The sequence below is a fragment of the Lipotes vexillifer genome, unplaced genomic scaffold (genome assembly GCF_000442215.2).
Source record: "Lipotes vexillifer unplaced genomic scaffold, Lipotes_vexillifer_v1.1 scaffold814, whole genome shotgun sequence".
In the NCBI taxonomy this organism is placed as follows: Eukaryota; Metazoa; Chordata; class Mammalia; order Artiodactyla; family Lipotidae; genus Lipotes; species Lipotes vexillifer.
Genome location: NW_006784081.1, coordinates 888,504 through 908,341, shown reverse-complemented (window position 1 = coordinate 908,341; position 19,838 = coordinate 888,504). Strand labels below are relative to the sequence as shown.

Below are 19,838 nucleotides of genomic sequence, written 5' to 3'. Positions count from 1 at the left end.
GGGGAATTAAAAATATTTAGATCCTAATAAAAAGAAATACCACCTAAAAGAATATATGTGATAGAGCTTAGCTGTACTTAAGAGTGGGTACAGCTTTAAATGTATCAGGGATAAATACAGGTTTAGAAACAAGTTTTCAAGCATATTATTATGAAAATCTAGAAAAGTCTGGAAAATTATTCTCACAGATAATACCATAATTGCAATTTATATTTGCCACTCACCTTTTTACTTTCAACACGTTTTATTTGTTGGAAACCAACAAATACCCCATCCTGATTTTTTTCCCTCTTCAGTTCTAAAATGAGACAATAATTTTCTTTGAAGCAGAAGAATACAAATGAAAATATGAAAGAGTCCTTATTTAAGGCAGTCTGGTAGTTTTGTGGAGGTACCACCCTGATGTGTGTGGCTTTCAGCCTCTTTATGTCAGACATGGGACAGACTGAACCATCCTGAACACCAATCTCAGCTTTAACACTCTGTGATTCTTTTTTTCTTTTTTTCATTAGAACATGGAAAATTTGGAGGAATATCATTCCAAATCTGACACCAATTCTGATGTTTGTGTTTTTCTCACAGGCAGTTAACTCAATTCTGTCACTACCTAACTGGAGATAGCATCAAGCCTCACAGGTTAAGGGCTCAGTTCTACAAGCCTGTCCCCAGTTCAGACTCCAATTGAGAGTTCAGGTTGTCACCTGTGCTTCTGACTGACCCCACACTATAGATCAGAGGTTTCCTTGACTTCCTCCTTGGGTTTGATTACTTTGCTAGAACAAAGTTCACAGAACTCTGAGAAACATGTTCCTTACTAATCATCAGTTTATCATAAAAGGATATAACTTGGGAACAGCCCGGTAGAAGAGATGCACAGGGCAAGGTATGGAGAAAGGGCAGAGAGCTTCCATGCCCTCTCTGGGCATGCCACTCTCTCCAAATCTCCCTGTGTTCATCGACCTGGAAGCTCTCCAGACCCCATCCTTCTGGGTTTTTATGGAGGGTGGGACTAAAACTTCCAACCCTCTCTTACTAGATTGGTTCCCCTGGCAACCTGCTCCCATCCTCAAGAACTTTCCAAAAGTTACCTCATTAACACAAACCCTGATGTCACTGGCAGAGGTTCGTTTTGAATATCAGGACAACTTTATGATTCTCATCACTTAGGAATTTCCCAGGGTTTTAGGATCTCTGTGCTAGGAATAGGGAGGAAGGCCAAATATATATTTCTTATTATACATCACAATATCATAACCATAACGACTTCAAATTTGCCTCCTAGTAAGTTGTATTTCTTAGTCCTATTTCTGTCTTTTCTGAGAAATAAAAATTGCTTTCTATTCCTTTTCCACATGCCAGACATGAAATTTCCAGAGTTCTATCTTCTTAATCTCAACACCCTCAGCTCTTCAATCATTTCTCCTACACACGTAGTTGAAGATCTCTTTACCATCCCCTTTTGTTTGGTTTGTGAAAACAGAACTTAAAATAGGGTAACTCAAAATGCAATAAAACACACATCAAATCATTAGGTTGAAGTGCGATTACAACTTCCTGTAATGAAAAGGAGAGAAAAACTTTTCTCTCTTCTCATCTTAGTTTCATTGGCTGAGACCCCATAAATTAGACTGACAAAAAAAAAAAAAAAAAAACCCATCAGATCAACAAGAGAAAAATAGTTTATTAATGCGTATGGTGCACATCACACAGAAGAAATCTCAGTGATGAGTAACTCAAAGGGATGGTTAGAACTTGGGCTTATATAGCATCTTAACAAATAAACCTGTAGAGAAGTGACAAGAGAAAGGAAAAGGGTTTTAGGCTTCCAGCGGTGTCAAGCTATGGGAAGGTAAATATTTGGGGGGAAACCAATGGAAGACAAGTGTCGTTAGTGCAGGTCCCTCTTGGCCCTGACTTTCCATCATCTTTACAGCCAGAAGACTTCCCCAGAGAGGGCACTTATGGTGGTTTTCATTTTTCAGAAGTTTCTGCTTTTAGTCAGTTAAGGAAACTCTGGGAAGGCATCTTTCTGCAACTGTTGATCCTCATTTGCCTCCAGCTCAAAATGACACATTTTGGGGTGGTATATTCTGCTACCCTTAGAATCCTTTATTTCTCTTCTAGTGGTCTATTTTTTTGTTACCTTAAAAAAAAAAAACTACTTTGTCACATTTATAGAAAATATTCAGATTTTTCATTGTAACTAATTTAATCTCAAAACTTTATACTAATCTATTTAAAATACAATATTGAGAAATATGGAATATGGTTCAGAATCAGCAAAACTGGGAATTCTGCCCTTTCATGGTAAGGCATTCTCTTATTTAGTTCTTTTTTTTTTTTTAAATAAAGCTTTGGGTTTTTTTGTTTTTTTAAATTAATTAATTAATTTATTTTCGGCTGCATTGGGTCTTTGTTGCTGCATGCAGGCTTTCTCTAGTTGCGGCAGGCAGGGGCTACTCTTCGTTGCAGAGCACGGGCTCTAGGCGTGTGGACTTCAGTAGTTGTGGCACAGGGGCTCTGTAGTTGTGGCTCGTGGGCTCTACAGCACAGGCCCAGTAGTTGTGGTGCTCAGCCTTAGTTGCTCCATGGCATGTGGGATCTTCCCAGACCAGGGATTGAACCCATGTCCGCTGCATTGGCAGGTAGATTCTTAACCACTGCACCACCAGGGAAGTCCCTTATTTAGTTCTCTGATGTCTTTGATGTCAGCATCAAGATGCTCAGAGCCTGCCAAGTGTCCTACTGTATCGGTGGTATTTATGAAATGTTATTCTGAGCAATAATTCAGACCATCACCCACTCTTATTCTGCCTCTGACCTGAAAGTGGGAGTCTTCAGTTCTCTGGATGTTTCAAGAAGCAGATGAGGGAGAGAATGCACATCTCTTCTTTGCCCTCTCTTCTCCCATTCCTTGTCTCTCATCTGGATGGTACAAAGGAAGCTGGAGGGAAAATGCCAGTTTGAGTCTGTCTTGGAAAATGGGAATTCTGCACAACACAATTTTGATTCTGCTGGTCTTAACAAAGGATAGTGTGATACTGTTATGAGACCCTCTGGTCTATAGACATTTGTGATACTATAGTATCACAGGTGATGCTTGGATTTGTGATTGGCAACTGAAGTTGCAGGGGGCCAGTCTTGTATCACTGAGCCCTTAACCTGTGGGGTTTGATGCTATCTCCAGGAGTGTCAAAATTAAGTTAAATTGTAAACACAGAGAATTGCCTGGTGTGGGGAAAAATCCACGCATTGGAGTTGGGAGCAGTTCATGGATGGGTTCTAACAATGTTTGTCATTCCTCATTTCCAAAAATCTTTCATGCATACATCTTCAAATTGATGGCTGCTATAATTTGCTGAGTCATTCCCCTATTATTGGACTTCAAGCTTCCCCCCCCAACAAATAGTGATATGACAAACACTTCTCCAGACCAAACCAAATGACGATTTATTTCCACTTTGGGTTATTTTTATAGAACATATTTTGAGAAAAGGAATTCCAAAGGTTATGAAAAATCTGAAGATCCTTAACACATACTGCTACATTGTCTCCCAGAAGCAATATCTGCAAAATCAGGGTTTTTTTGGTTGAAACCCAGCAGGAGGGACTTCCCAGGTACAAAATCCCCTCCATATCCCCCATTCCTTGTTTGTAGAGTCCTAGGCCTTCCCTGAGTTTGGAGGAGCAGACTCAGGCTCTAATTAGGGAAGTGATGGAATGCAGAAACAAAGGAAAAGCATTAAGCAAGAGAGCTTGAAAAATAGTTCAGCAATAAAACAGAGTCCTATTTCCTCCTCAAGGGACATAATAATAATCTGATGCAAATCCTTGAGTTGTTCTGCAGAAACTAAGACCCCCACCCAGGTGGAGGATGGTGACTACATGCTGACAAGCAGGTAGACCCAAGACTGGTTGGAACCAGATGTTTAGGATTCCTGAAACATCACCTTGTTATCTCATCACCAGCCAGTCAGAAGAAAGTCCACCAGCTGCTTACCCCAAATGCTGCCTTTAAAAACCTTTCCCTAAAATCCACTGGGGAGTTTGGGCTTTTTGAGCATGAGCTGCCCATTCTCCTTGCTTGGCACCCTGCATACTTTCCTTTACCACAACTCAGTGTCAGTAGACTGATTGGCTTTGCTGCGACATGGATGAATGGACCCAGGTTTGGTTTAGTAACAGGGTCTCCCAACTTAATAGTGAAAAAAAAATGTCTCACTTTATGTTTCTATTTCTTGGTAACTGGTTAGAGTGTATATTTTTTCTCATGTCTATTCAGCATTTGCATTTTCTCTGTGAGCTGACAAATTCCATGGGGCAGGGGGTATTTTTTCCGTTGTACTTTTCTGTTCCAAATTTTATGAACTCTTTGTATATTTGTGGCTGACATTTTCCTAGTTTGGTTATTTGCCTTTAACGCGTTGTGCCTGATTATTTTTCACACTCACTGAATTATCATGGCCTTTGCTCATTGATTTTCTTTTTCTTTTTCCCCACTTTTCTCTCCACTGTGTTCCTAGTCTACCCAACAAATCAGCTAGGCTCGGCCTGAAGTGCTTTCCTCCTTCTAACCATTGCTCCACAGAACTAACCTCAGTTTTTCAGTCACACTTCCAACTGCTCATTTAGTGCATTTTCAAGTCTATGCCAGTGTAAACAAAGAGAATAAAGAGTGTCACTCATCACCCTGTTATAGAAAGAGGTAAGTTGCAACCCACTACAGTTGCCCACTGACAGTGTGCCCTGAGGGGAATTCAAGATGGGGGAAAAAATGATGAGACATTCTGCACTTTGGATTTACCAGGCCCCCAGACAGTTAAAATGCATATCTAAGGAATAATTTCAATGACCCCATATTCTTGCATCTTCCCATAGATAGAAAAGCACTAAAATCAGTAACTTGAGATATCTGTTCCTTGTGATTAGCAGTAATCTTTTATCAAAATGTATGCTTGACTACAAGTATTTCCCAGCCAAAACAATTCTAATATATACTGGCTCCTCCACTACCTCTTTGGACCAGTCCCTTGAGAGGTAAGGAGAGGCTGTGTGGATAAAGACAACCAGCTTGCCTTATTAGTAAACAAAGGATGTTGTGGCACCACAGCCACCCCAACTGTGCACCCTGAGGGGATTCAGAAAGGAGAAAAACAGGGTACCGGCCCTAGATGGTTAAGGTCCCTATCCAAGGAATGATTCCAATAAGCCCAGACTACTGCATCTTCCCATACATTAAAAAAAAAAAAAAGCACTAAATTCATTAATTTAAGATGTCTGTTTTTGTTTTTGTTTTTGTTTTTTTTGCGATACGCGGGCCTCTCACTGCTGTGGCCTCTCCTGTTGCGGAGCACAGGCTCCGGACACGCAGGCTCAGTAGCCATAGGCTCATGGGCCTAGCCGCTCCGTGGCATGTGGGATCTTCCCAGACCGGGGCATGAACCCGTGGCCCCTGCATGGGCAGGCGGACTCTCAACCACTGCGCCACCAGGGAAGCCCCAGATTCACTTTTAAAAAATTAAAAATTGCATTTTTTTTAAACCACGTGCTCGGTTGTTTAAAACAACAAAAAAACAAAAACAAACCACCAGACCGCTCCTCCCTAAACCTTTTTTGTTTGTCTTTAAAGAAATGCTAACGAATTTCCTGGTAAGGACCTGGAGACTGGTAGCCCTGGGTCTTATCACAAGTCTTCACGCTAAAGCAATGAGTTTCCTCGCCGCTGGATTCCCCGTGCCTGAGGCTCCGGGGCGAACTGGGGACCTAAAGCCTGGGCTCCAGGTAGGACGTTGGCCACCCACGGGGGGTGGTCCTCACAAGACGTGTTCCTCTGAGAGTCCACGCCGGACCTACGCACGCGGGGAAGGCCCACGCGGTTCGGAGCATGCAGAACGATTTCACGTGGGATGGTGCACAGGAAGCTCCCCACGCAAACCGTATTCCAGCCCAGTCCCCACCCCGCGTGGGCGTTGCGCCCGGAGGAGGTGCTTGCAGCTCAGGTCCTGGCAGCTTACAAAAAAGACGTTTAAAATGGACTTTTCAAATAAAACTGTTTCCCTTTCGCACACGAGTCACTTATGGGAGAAGTGACAACCCCTGTAAGATTTCAGCGTGCAAGGACGTGGGTCGGCCCGCGGGCGGGAGACTGAAGCGCGCCACTCTTAGCTGGGCGGGGGTGGAGTGTACATCGCTGCCAGGACCCAGGCGGAGTGTAGCGGCCTGTCAGGACCCGGGAGGCTGGAGTACACCGCTGCCGGGACCCTGCGTGGAGCACACCCCTGCCAGGACCCTGCATCGGGCGCCCAGCTATCCCAGTCGCCATTCTTGTCCTTCGTCCCTGCTCTCCATCCCCGTCCGCACATCCCGGTCCCCGGCTCTCCGGCCGCGCTTTTCCTGCGTCCTGGTCCCCGGCTTTCCCCCGTGTCTCCGGCCTCGCCAGCCCAGCCACCTGTGCTCCCCGGTCCGCGTCCCTGTCTGCGCCCTCCTCGAGGGCCCCGCCGCCGCTGCCCTGGCGCTTCCCGCGGGCCCAGCCGAGGCCGCCTGCGCCCTGTGCCAGCGCGCGCCCCGCGAGCCGGTGCGCGCCGACTGCGGCCATCGCTTCTGCCGGGCGTGCGTGGTGCGATTCTGGGCGGAGGAGGACGGGCCCTTCCCGTGTCCCGAGTGCGCCGACGACTGCTGGCAGCGCGCTGTGGAGCCCGGCCGCCCGCCGCTGAGCCGCCGCCTGCTGGCGCTCGAGGAGGCTGCCGCGGCGCCCGCGCGCGACGGCCCGGCCTCTGAGGCGGCGCTGCAGCTGCTGTGCCGAGCCGACGGGGGCCCGCTGTGCGCCGCTTGCCGCATGGCCGCGGGGCCCGAGCCGCCCGAGTGGGAGCCCCGCTGGAGGAAGGCGCTGCGCGGCAAGGTGCGCGCGGGCGGCGTCCCATGCGCTGCCCTTCCCCGGAGGGTGCCCTGTCCCCCCTTCCCATCCCCAGACTGCGCCCTGTCCCCCCTCCGTATTATCCGGATGGCGCCCTGGTCCCCAGTCTCCCTCTTCCCCCCCCCCCCCATACCCCAGTTGTTGCCCTGTCCCTTTTGCTTCCTCTGTTCGGTGCGCAGGACCCTTTCTCCCATCTCTGGACGGTGCCTTGTTCCCCCATTCCCTACCCCCAGAAGTTGCTTCCTCTCCACTCCCCTACCTTCGGAAGGTATCCAGTCCCCCTTTCCCCATCCCTGGACAGTGCCCTTTCTCCCCATCGTCCCCCGCTTCCCCCCAGGATGCCCCTGCCGCCTTCTCAGTGTTGTACTGCCCTGCCCCACCCCCCAGGGGCTGACAGTCCTGCTGTGGGCCCCGCCCCCATGCCTTGCCCCTTTTGTGTTACTGCCCTGCCCCTGGCGTGACGTCACGCTATGGTAGTCCTGCCCCCACGAGCAAAGTCCCCTCATAGGGGACGGGGCCTGAGGCTATCGGCCCCTCTGGGGTCCTGTGCACCCCTTTCCCATTCCGTCTTCTCCCGAGTCCCTTAACCTACTTTGTTCTGGAACCTTTTCTACTGTGCTTTCATCCGTTACATGTGGCACTTGATTCTGGGTCGGAACCTGCCATCGGAGTCTGGTCACAACTGGGGTCTGGGGATCCCAGGGACCCGCTGTGTGTGGGGGGGGCTCAACTTTATTTCTTAGAGAATAAAGACAGCCAGGCCCCTGGAGTGGAAACAGTGTGGTCCCTGCCCACCAGAGGGGAGAGGGTAGCACGTTTGAGGGTACATGTGTCAGGGGTTGGGTCCTGGGGTCTCCTGGGTAAACAGTGGAGTGTAGCATCCAGGGGCTTGCTTGGGGCTAGAGCATGTGGCCAGGGGACTGGAGTTGGTCTTTCCTCCTGGTGAAGGACCCCACCTATCCAGTCAGTGCATGGAGCTGGGCAGGCCCTGGGTGTGGCCATCCTCACCCCAAAGAGACCACCCTCCATCCCTACGCTGGGGACAGTAACACTAGGGACCCCAATGGATGGCCTTGTGTACAGTTACCCTGTTGGATTCTTAGCACAAATATTTCTCTCAGACTGGAGAGAGCATAGTGGGTCACTAAGACCCCCCTCTCTGGTGCCTGCAGTGTTTTGAGGTGTCTGGTGGGCCAAGACCATGAACTGAGGCCTCTGGACTGTCAGGGGATTCTGGTGGTGCAGTGTCCCTCTGGACTGGGCTTAGGTGGGCCCCAGACCTTCAGAAGTGGCCACACACCCCATAACCAGCATCTCTTTCCAGGAGAACAAGGGATCTGTGGAGATCATGAGGAAAGATCTGAACGACGCTCGGGACCTGCATGGCCAGGCTGAGTCCGCCGCTGCTGTGTGGAAGGCAAGTGGGGTGAGGTTGGAGTCCATGTGAACAAGGAAACGTGGCTGTGCGCCCTGACCCTATTCGGCAGGGCCTTGGGCCACAGCTGAGCGCTGTACGGTCAGGGGACTCTACTCCCTTGAGGTGGTCGGTGGTGGGGTGGGGGGCGGGTGTCCCGGGGTAGCCCGAGGGCACGGGTATCCCTCCCTGCCACCCACCCATCCTGTAGGGACATGTGATGGATCGGAGAAAGAAGGCCCTGACTGACTACAGGAAGCTTCGGGCCTTCTTTGCCGAGGAGGAGGGGCGCTTCCTGCAGGAAGCAGAGAAAGAGGAAGGGCCCCTGGACGATGAGGATGCGGACCCAGCGGAGAGGTTCAGGTCCCTGCTGCAGGCTGTGTCGGAGCTGGAGAAGAGGCACCGCAACCTGGGCCTCAGTATGCTGCTCCAGGTGGGCACCCAATCCTGGTGGCCAGGGGAGTGCAGAGGGGGCACAGATTCAAGAATTAGCAAGGTGGTCGCTTACCAAGAGAGAAGCCTTAAGACTGCTGCCTGGCTTCCATTTGGGGCTGAATTTCAGGAATGAGTAATCCAGGAGACTCTCCAGCTTCCATGTGGGAAGGAACATTTGCAGAAATGGGGGACTTGCATTCCACCCAATATTGAAGCACTGGGCCCCTGCCCTGTCCTGGGGCTCTGCACGTAGGAGATGGCTCTGTGGTCAGGAGAGGCAGGGATCCTGGCGAGGATGGTGGTTGCCATGCCCTCATCCTGAGTGTCCCTTACACCGTGCCCTGAAGCTTTGCCTAAACCTGGAGATTCTGGGCTCTTTGCAACCCTGAGTCTGAGCCAGGAGCCAGCAGCCTCTGTCTTCCCTCCTCTGAGCTGAGAGGTGTCATTTCACTTCTGGCAATACTGGTTAATCAGCTCCAGGTGGGTGGTAATTGTGGGTGAGGAGACGTGTGGGTCTGGTGGGGCTGGGTTCTCCAGTCACCTGGCTTCCAGGGTAGAAGCTCCGTCACTCCTTCTCTCTCTTCCCATGCAGTGATGTGCTGCTTGCCCAGGCACCAGGCAGAGGAAGCTCATTACATCCCTGGCCTGAAGCAGCTCGTCCATCCGCCTCCTTCTGGACCACCCCTGTCATCCTTCAAGACACCCCAACCCTGAGTGTCTTCTCCTAGGTGTAGATGTGGGCTGCAAACTCTAAGTGCTCACCTTGAGTTGCTGAAGACAGTGCTCCTCAGAAGAGTGTTTGTGTTCCCTTTTCCTCTAGGTGTTCATGTTTCTAGGCTATAAACATTTCACTGTAGAGATCTGTATTGGGGGTAAGTTAACCTGAGTGTATCCCAACTCCATAAAGTTCTTTTCGCTGCCCCAAGTCTCGTCAGATTTGCCGGGGTCTCCATGAGCTGTGGTCGTCATCTCCAGGCCTGGGCTGTCCAGACCTGACACCCGCCCCATTTAAATGCAGCCTGTAACGGGGCTGCTCCACCAGACACGCACACCCAGGCCCATAGACCCCCACCCATGCACTGGGCATAGCAGTTAAGGTTAAATTTGGGGTGAGTGTCAAGGGAAAGGAGTGTTCAGGGTGCCTGGGTGTGGAGGGCGGGCAGGTCAGACCTGTCACCTCTGCTTGCGGTCCTCCAACAGCATATGTTGCACAAACCTACAGCTACAGCTTGAGGTCTATCCACAGAAACATGAGAACCTTGAGGTCCTCATGGAGTCTGTGTGTCAGGGGCAGTGCAGACCCTTGCTGGCCATATGCTCCAGGTTCTGTCCCTGCTCTGCCTCCGAGGGTGTCTGCTCAGCCGGCTCTCATTTCTCTTCTCCATCTTCCATCCCTTGGATGCCAGTGGTTTCCCCGGAGCCTGCCTTAGCATCACCCTCTGTCTGCCCTGTCCGCCTGCCTGTGCCTCACTGACCCAGGACTTTTCCTGGGGCAGGAGGAGCAGTCCCAGGCTCAGGCCATCCCCAGGCCTCACCGTGGTGTTTCATTTCCCTGTACCTCTGGCTTCTCTTAATATTTCCTCTGCTGGACGAATTTAGCAAAACCTCTTAGTAGTAGTGTCATCGTGTAGATTCCTCCAAAAGACAAAACTGCAGCGCAAAGTGACAAGGTCAAGGGGTCCAAGAACTGACACAGACAGGTGTTAAGGATGGTGGTTGGGGCTGTGAGTCGTTCCCAAAAGTGCAGCTTTATGATCGATGGCCCGTTTCTGGACGAAGCCTCTCAGACTTGAGAGTCACTGGCCTTTGGTGCTGCTGGCCTCTTGTGTTTCTGTGAGCTTGGGGGTGGCCTGCCTGGCTGGTAGCTGGCGCTTACAGAGCCCACTAAAGAGGGCTCGCTTCAACCAGTTTGCTTGGCGTCCCTCCTCCCATCTATCTTCTCTCCATGCCCTGACTGGTCTCTGAGGAGGCACTGTGTCTGCACTGCCCCATGTCGGGGGTCTGTGGGTTGGACTTCTCCCTGATGAGCCCTCCACCTCCTGCTTCTGCCGAGTGAAATTGGGGCGCTGCCCCAGTTTCCCACAGCTGGAGATCCAGCTACCCACTTTCCTCCTCTGCAGAGAGCTGCTGGGAGGCCTGTCCGTTCTGCTCTCAGTTGGCTTCCTGGAGACTGATGTGCTAGACAGGGCTGGGGTGCAGGCCAGAAAGGTGGTACCCCCCTGGGTGCCCAGTGCTGGGGAGAGATGGGAGGTTCTGATACCAGCATGGAGTTACTTGCTTTCTGACGGTATGTGGGTAGAATTCTCAGCGCATGAGCTGTCTCTCCCTTTCTCTCACATACTCTCTACATAAGAATGATGAGCAGAGGGTGGGAAAAGCTGCCTGGTTGTGTATGGGAGAGTTAAGGGGTCATCCTCTTGGCAAGCTGTAGGACCTTGGCCAAGTAACGCTAATAAATAATCCTGACTCCTCAGATCAGGGGTAACACTAGGGGTGCCTCTAGCCCCCTCCCTGGCTCCAGTTTGAGATGCAGTGGGGACACAGGAGGGAGCTGCCGGCCTGTGTCCAGCAGGCCAGGAATGTCTCCAGCATGGATGGCCTTTGATTCCAGTAAGATTTGGCTTCTCACTTAGCAGTTCCTCTGAATGTCCAGTGGTGAAAATTCTGTGTTGCCTGCTGGGCTGTACAACCGATCCCTGCCATTTCCTCACTGAAGTCAGCTCCCACCCTCTGCTCCCTGCTGACTGGTCACAGTGGCCTCTCTATTGTGGGCCCTTGTGCTCTGTGGAATAATGTTCTTCCAGACACCAGTGTATCCCACGGCCCCAGGCACACAGATCCTTCTATCAGGGAGGGCTCAGAGATCACTTCCAGTAGTTGACTAGACAGCACATTGTGTGCTACCATATGACGTGGCAATTCCAGCCCTGGGTTGGCGTGCCAAAGGGATGCCAGCATGGTTCCATGAGGTAATGTGCACAGGACGGCTACTGAATCTTGTCTGCAGCATCAAGAAGCTGGAGGTGACCCAGGCCCCTGTTACTGAGGTAGCAGAAAGGTGGATATGGGGGATACCAGCATGGGGAGCAGTGCAGTAGAACTGTTTCTGCCAACATGACATGGGTACAGGGGTGCCCCAACCTGATTTTCATGTCTAAGAGGTGCAGAGAACTCCAGGGAAGCTGGTCTGCTGACAATGTCCTTGATGCAGATGTAGCTTTTTCCCACGGTATGACCTGCTGGGGAGGGTGGGGCAGACCTCACGGCTATGGCCAGTCCTGAGGCTGAACTCTGCAGACCTATGGATTGATGCCCATTCTCTTGCCGTTGTTGGTAGGATGTCCCCCTAGCGCTGCCCTGCCATGGCGGGGGGTGGGGGTTGGGGGGGTGGATCAAGGAACACAAGAACTACACCCACAGCGGTTTAATGAGAATGCTGCCATTACTTTTCTGCCACCAGCTGACAGGCTAAGGACTATGTGGTGTTGGGAATGGTTTTCTCAGGTGAGATGGTTGGGCTTATAAAAATGCCTCCTCTACTCAACCAAGTGTCCCATGGCCAGAGTCCACACAGATAGGCGGAGCAGTAGAAGAGGTCTGCAGTGCCCAGACCAATGTGGTTCGTACCGAAACTGCAAGGAGCTCCTGCAAATTGTGAAGAGCCAAAAGTGACTGGAGTAAAATAACACGGCAGAAGTGTGGACAAGCAAGTGCGTAAGAGGAACCAGAGGGCTCAGAAACCCAGGAGGAGATGCTCAAACTCCTTAGTTTTTGGAGCAGTCACATGTCCATAAAAGTAATGACGCACACTGTTGGGCTGATGGGGATGGGAAAGCTGCCACCATTTGTCCCGTGCACTGCTGCTGGGTTCTGCAGCACTGCTGCCAGGTGTCATAAGATTTAGAGCATGATGAGCCTGGACCCAGTGACCCACTTACAGGTGTTCCTTAGTCCTCTCCAGGCCCACAGGGGGATGCACACTCGGGCATCCTCAGCACCGTTGTCTTGGGGGTGGGGAAGATGAGCGCCAGTGCCCCTCAACGGGGGAGGTGGAAGGTCAAACGGGGGATGGAGGCTATAGAGCATGCTGAAGCCCAGAGATACAGAGGAGCTTGGCACATACAGACATAGTGGAGCTTAGGGCACAGAGCTGTGGCACCACGCTGCAAACAAAGTGAAGTATAAAAGAGCACTGTTTACCTAAACGTAATGTGTGCACATAGAACACTTCATGGAAGAATGCTTCAAACTTATAAATGGAACCCATTAGGGTAGTTTCCTACTGGAGTGGGGAATCCTATTGGAGTGGGGAATAAATAGCAACTAACAAAAGGTAAAGAACCAAGGTGACACGCAGCACTGGGGGGTGGAAAATGGGAAGGGGGGGTTCTTTGGTCGTCCTGAGACCACCCTAACTCAGGACTTGACGTTAGGGAAGGAAGTTAGATTCCAGGGTGCTTCAAGTCACTTTGGGGTATAGCAGCTAGCTAGCTCTGTAACTAGCTCCCTATCAAACCTGGGTGTCTGGGTGTGTGTGAAAGGAGCCTTAGAAGTTTGGGAACGTTAAGTTGGAAAAAGTTGGAGGCCCCTAGTGTGGGAGGAGTGGAGTCAACTGTTCTCACCGTGTTAAAAAATGGCCTCAGCGCACACCTAGTGTTTTCTCAAGGGAAGGCTGGTACCTGGGAGGGGATGAAATGCCACAAACTAGGTAACAGCTGAACTTACTCAGAAAGTGCGGTTCCCACAGGTATGCTGGGCAGAGGGAAGCACTCTGAGGGTGCCGCAGAGGCACCCCGACTCCTCTTCAAGTCAGGTGGTACAAAGTTGAGGTGCTTCATTTCCTAATTGAATCTTAGTCAATTTGGAGATGGATAATTTAAATGAGACAAAAATCCTTATGGCTTTTTTTTTTTTTTAAAGATAACCTTTTGGACTCTAGGGGTTAATTAGACCTTCGTTCCTGAAGGATGTGCTAATGAGCCACTTCTACTAGACAAACAAGTCTTCAAGTATTTGTAAAACTAGAAATGAAATGCATTAAACATTGTCATCAATACAACAAATGATCGAGTAAGTCAACCAGTCAGAATTAAACTTTCACAGGCCACGGTAACAAGGAAGAAAGGAGTCTTCGGAAAAAGCAGCCACGAGAGGTTGCTCGGGTTGTTTTGTGAAAAAAGAGTTGGCAGATTCGAAAAGAAGTGAACAGAAAACCGAACACATTGGTCATAGATACAAAGACTCCTCACGTCTCCTATTTGTCAGTACAAGACTCTCCTTCGGTAAAATTTTTCAGTCCCACATCTTGGATCAACCACTGATTTCGTTCAGTGACCGAGAATGGTATCTCTTCCTCCGCAAGAGCAACCTCTCCTGGTTGCTTTTGCCACAGACTCCTTTCTTCGTTAATTATAAAGATTTCATCCTCACGCTTAGGCTGCTGGACACCACTCGTCTGCCTCCGGAGAGCGAGCAGGTCTGCGGGGGCTTCCCCGGCACCTTGACCCGGGGCTAGGCTTGAGCTCAGGGCTGATCTCTGCGGAGATCTGGCCATCCACGCGTTCCGCCACCTCCCGGGGTCTGGCGCCCACCAGTAAGGCGACATTCTTGGGCAAGACCAGCCTGTCGTGGGTTCGGTGTTTCTGCGGCTCCTGGAAGGCCACTCCCGGCCGCAGCCCGGCGGGGCGTCTCGCGCTCCCCCTGTCCCGTAGGGGCCACCAGCATCGGAGGAAACCGGAGCGTGAATAGGGATCTGAGGAGTGTGGCCTAGCCAAGACGCCCATTCCCCTGCCTTCCAGCCGGCAGAGGCAGCCGGGCAGCCCTCGGGCCACCACGGTCGGCCACGAAGCGCGTACACGAGCGCACAAAGCACACCACTGCGTTCTGCGCCCTGGCTCCCGGCCCGCATGCAAATGAAGCGACTTTTCAGGTCTCGTCTGATTGGACAAGCCACAGGGCTGGTAGCGGAGGAGCCAGTGGGGCTACGAAACTGCAGAGCGCCTTTATCCTATTGGTGGTCGCAGCATGCGGCAGCGTACTCCCCGAGTATAAAACCTACCGGCTGGTGCTTGACTCAGAGAAGTCTGGTTGTCAAAGCAGGGGTGCGCGCCGCCTGCTGTTGGCCATCCGCAGCGGCCAGGAGCTTAACAAGCTGCTAGGCCACGAGCCCATCGAGCAGGATGGTGTCCTGCCCAGTATCTAGGCCGTCCTGCTGCAACACCAAAGGCTCTTTTCAGAGCCACTCACGTAGCCAGGAGAAGAGCTATGATACATCATTTCCCCTTTCTTCTGCCCTTATCCTTTCTTGCCTCTGCGCAACTGAAGTCTGAGGGTCAAGGTTGGTGCACCAGCTGGCAATGGCCCTGGCCCTTAAGTAGCAAAGGTGCCTATCACCATTGGCCACAGCAGGCACTTTGGACCTGGGCCATGGAAGCACGTTTTGTGCCTTAGTCCTCTGCGAGAATGCTGTGTGGGGTCGGAGGCACACATGGATATGTTGTATCAGGGGTATGGAACAGGTTTCCCTGGGGCCCCGTCTGAGGGATACCTTCTGTGGCCCAGGGCCCTCTGGTCTGCAGCAGGCACCGAGCACCTGGGCAGAAGTCATCCCTGGGAAAGAGCTTGGCTCAGTGTGGGCTCCACCCTCCTACTGCTTCACACAGACCTTTACCGCCAATGCTTGTTTTAATGACCCCATCTAGGACATAAAACTTTCTGTTAGCTTGTGATGGGGTTCAGGACACACTACAGCTGAACATGGCACCTTGGCATATTGAATATCTTAAGCTGAGGAGTTTGAGAAAATGGCAGAAGAAGGAAGGTCACTCTGACCTCCCCCCACCTTACCCTTCTCCCATAGGCCATAAATCCTCACTTGAGACGTGCCCTCCCAATACCCAGAGGAAAGGAGCATCCGTATCTCCAAAGACAAAGGGACTCTGACAAGAAGCTGAATAAACAGGCCTTGCTAAGTTTCCTGCAGTTCACTACACTTACCTCATCTTCCTTAGCTGTCATATTTACCCACAATTGTCTACTCTTCATCAAACTCAGCATAAAATACTCAGGTCTAAGGAAAACCTTTCCCTCTTTCACTCACTTGCCTTCTTTTCCCCATCACGTTGTAAATTATACAGCTAAGAACCCTAACTAGGTAGAGCTGGTCCTTCAAAGCGGCCATGGCCTGAAGGAAGTATGGCACAAATGACCCCAGAGGTGAGACCTAATCCAGTCTCCTGGAGTCTTGGCCCAGTACTGCCTGTGGAGTCCATGTGCCCTGTTGGGACGAGGGAGGCAAATCAAGGGGAGAGAAAGGTAAGGCCAGAAAATGTGTGAGCTAACAAGATGGTCTTTTGTGCAGAAGGGCCACAGTTGTTTCTACTAGGATGCAGAAACTGCCGTCCAGGCAACCTTCCTCTGTTCTGCTGATTTCCAGCCCCTGGTCACACAAGTGTCTGAGCTCTTCCAGAATCTTCCCCTCACTTGGGATGTGTGTTGGCTGATTCTGAATTTCAACAGAGCCTGAGAAGTTTGTAGGTGCCTGTTGCCAGCCTCTTTCCTAGCTAAGAAATCTAGGAACACAAGGCAACTCACCAGCCTGTGCAAAAGGGGGCTTTAAAAAAAAACCAAAGACATGAAGATTCATGGCAAATTGGTCATCCTGTAAATGTCCCCAAGCTGATCTCTGGAGTACGGGATTGCAGAAATGTTTGTGTGTGTGTGTATGAGGCCTAATTCACGTAACGTAAAGTTAGCCATTTAAAAGTGAACAATTCATTGGCATTTAGCACATTCACAATGTTGTGCAACCACCACCTCAATTAGTTCCAAAACATTTTCATCACCCCAAAAGAAGCAGTCACACCCCACTCCCCTCTCAAGACTGAGATACATGGGAAGGTTGGAACTCAATAACTCTTTCTTTCCTGGAGATGTTCTGAGGAGCGCGAATCACGCAGAAGGGAGAGCACTGGACAGAAAACCCAGAGCTTCCCTGTATGATCCTGAGGGTCTCAGACAGTGATGCTCATTCTGCTCAGCTGTGTTCTTCTTAACGGGGAGATTTCAGGCCTCAGCTTATTGCCTTCTTCAACCTGAGCTGTCTGCCCTGTGTCAACTTTGCATGCTTGCCTAAACACAGGTCATTTCCCTGGGAATCTCTTAGGTTTGCCAATAATCCTGGCTCTAGGAAACACTAAGCTGTTCTGAACTCTGGAAATGTCCCAAGTGCAGGAACTTCTGTCCCCAGAGAATTTGGGGTGCACCTACCTCCTGGCATGGCATGTGGATGTGTTCACTGATGAAATAAAATTCGTACTTTGTGGAAGACAAGAGAAATTTAAACATAAAATTTGTTCTCTGCCCCTTTGGGCCTCCTCCATCCCATTTAGTGTGTATTGTGCACCTGCATTAACCAGACCTTCTTAGGAGATAACATTCCTTCTTAATCTCATAAGGGGTCATGATGAGCCACTACTTGCTTTGTACCTGCAGATCTGGATTGTGTAAACTGTTAATATGTCATTTGACGTATAACCTTTTGTCTCAAAAACTGTGCTTGTCTGCTAACGGGAAGAGCTGTCCTCAGAGCTTTCTGAGAGACTGTCTCTTGGGTTATAATCCTCAGGTTGGCTTGAATAAAGTTGACTATTTTTTCATTGACATCACTATCCCGGAAGCTCTCTGAGCCCTCTCTTTTGGGTTTTTATGAAGGCATCATTACATAGGCATGATTGATTAAATCATTGGCCTCTGGTGATTGATTCAAACTCTAGCCCCTCTCCCCTTAGGTCAAGGGAGCAGCTAAAAGTTCCAATCGCATGGTTGGTTCCCCTGGCAACCGGACTCTATCCTAGGTGCTTTCCAAAAGTCACCTCATTAACACATTTACCCCTGTCATTACAGGAAGGTCTCAGGGTTTTAGGAGCTCTGTGCCAAAACCTGAGGGGCAGAGACCAATATATATTTCTTATTATGTCGCACTTCTCTTTGCAACTTTAGTGTGATCTTTTAGGAAAAAAAAAACAAACAAAACATAAACAATCCTGCTGCATCAATTCTGAGTCTGCCCTCCTATAGACACAGTTGGGGCCTGCATCCCTTCTCGTTGGACCCCTAGAATAGGCTCCTGCGTCGCTCTCGTGCTCCTTTCTCCATGGGGCCAATGGAGCATCCCACTCCCCACCAGCCCTTCCACAGTCTCCTGATGCTTCAGGAGAACCTTCAAAGGCCTTTCTGGGCCCCCCCCTCCCAGCACTTTCTCCACCACACCCTCACTCTCCCCACAGTTGCTCAGGGATCCCCAGCTCCAGGTTCTTGCTGTCCTCCCTGCTCTGGGAGTGTCCGCTGCACACACTTCTCCTGCCTCCCCTCAGTCTGGAACTCCTACCTCCCCTCCCTAAGGACCTACAGGCTGATAGGCATTGAGAGTCCCCAGGTCATTCCCTGCCTTGCACTTGGTTTATCCTTTAGAAGCACTCGGCCCTTGGAGGTCCCTGAACTTTGCATGCAGTGAAGTTCATTCATGGACAGACGTGTTCCCCTTGCTGACCTAAGGGACCAGCAGTGGTCTCCCACAGCATCTGGCCATTACTCAGTAGACTTGGTTTGGATTAAGAGGGGTCCCAGGCTTTTTCACACAGTGGAATGTCATTCGTCTTTGAAAGGAAGGAAATTTTGACACGTGCTAGAGGTGAACCTTGAGAACAGTATGTTGAGTTGAATAAGCCAGTCACAAAAGGACAAATACTGTGTGATTCCACGTGTATGAATGAGGTCCCTAGAGCAGTCAAAGTCATAGACACAGAAAGATCCAGGGTCTCAGGGAAGGATGGGAGTCCTTTTTAAATGGGTGTAGAGTTTCAGTTTGGGAACATGAAAATGTTCTGGAGATGGTTGGAGTGATGGTTGTACAACAATGTAAATGAACTTAATGCCGCTGAGCTGTATACTTAAAATGGTTAAAATGGTAAATGTTATGTATATTTTATCTCAGTAAAATAAAGGTGGCACAATGTACTTTGCCACAAGACTGGCTTTTCCAGATTCTTCTCCTTGACCCGTGTCTTAGGCTTCCCCTGGGAAGCTGATTCTGAAGTCCATGCATGTGGCTCCCCCAGGGACACTGTGGGCACAGCATGGTGGGGATGGAGGTCAGGCTGGAAGCATCACCACATCTCCTCTGAGCTCTGGGGCTGGGCAGCCCTGTAGAACTGTCCCAAATGGAGGAAGCTACTATAGTCCAGTCCATGCACGAAAAGTTCCTGTAGCATCATCTCATTTCTGTGTTTGAAACATCTTGTTTTCTATTCTATTCCGTTTAGAAAACTGTTGATCACTATCCACCAAATGGATCTGAGAAGCCACGAATGAGCTGTCACCTACATCTGGGAAATTCTGCATGAGGGGAGTGGGCAAGGAGGGACACTTCGGGAGGTCTGGAACACTCAGTCTCATCTCATTCTGTGGTTGGTTTTACTGGCTTATGTGCCAGGAGCAACATGCGGCTCAACAGGACAGGAAGGAGATTGGGAGGGGGCATGTCAGGTAGAGAGATGGTGCTCCCTCAGACATTGCAGGGCAGGATCCTTCCTGACTCTTCCAGCTTCTGATGGCCCCAGTATTCCCAGGCTGTGGCCCAGTCACCCCAAACTCTGCTTCTGTCATCACGTGGCCATCTCCACGTGTTTCCTCTCTTTTCTTATAAGGACACTTGTCATTGGATTCAAGGCCCACCCTAATCCAGGGTCATCTCATCTCAAGATCCTCATCTAATTATATCTGCAAAGACCCTTATTCTAAATAAAGTCATCTTCCCAGACTCATGGATGCGTCATTTTGGGGAGTCACCATTCCACCCAATAAACAGGGTATATTAGCACCAATCCTCTTGGCCATCTTTTGAGGAGGGCATATGTACATAACACCCCCATTTCCCAGATGAGGAGACCAAGGCAACGCTGACACACATAGCTACTCTGGTCCTGCATGTTTGTTTCTTCTGTTTCTTCAATCTGAAATGCCTTTCCCTGGCTTCTCTGACTTTGTATACACACTGTCCCCAAATAAAGCCTTATG

The 19,838-nt window shown here is 50.2% G+C and overlaps 1 protein-coding gene across 1 annotated transcript; it reads left to right on the top strand.

Annotated features, from left to right (window-relative positions):
- The first annotated feature begins 5,884 nt into the window (after positions 1-5,884).
- Positions 5,885-9,698, top strand: RNF187 (ring finger protein 187). Its single transcript, XM_007456512.1, has 5 exons — positions 5,885-5,984; positions 6,111-6,898; positions 8,238-8,330; positions 8,539-8,760; positions 9,355-9,698. Exons 1-5 carry the CDS (start codon positions 5,885-5,887, stop codon positions 9,355-9,357), a joined length of 1,206 nt encoding a protein of 401 aa, XP_007456574.1. The 3' UTR covers positions 9,358-9,698.
- Positions 9,699-19,838: the final 10,140 nt, after the last annotated feature.

Coding starts and splice junctions, on each gene's coding strand:
- RNF187 (XM_007456512.1), top strand. CDS start 5,885: ATGCAGAACGATTTCACGTGGGATGGTGCACAGGAAGCTCCCCACGCA. Junction 5,985..6,110: donor GGGCGTTGCGCCCGGAGGAG/GTGCTTGCAGCT, acceptor GTAAGATTTCAG/CGTGCAAGGACGTGGGTCGG. Junction 8,331..8,538: donor CCGCCGCTGCTGTGTGGAAG/GCAAGTGGGGTG, acceptor CCCATCCTGTAG/GGACATGTGATGGATCGGAG.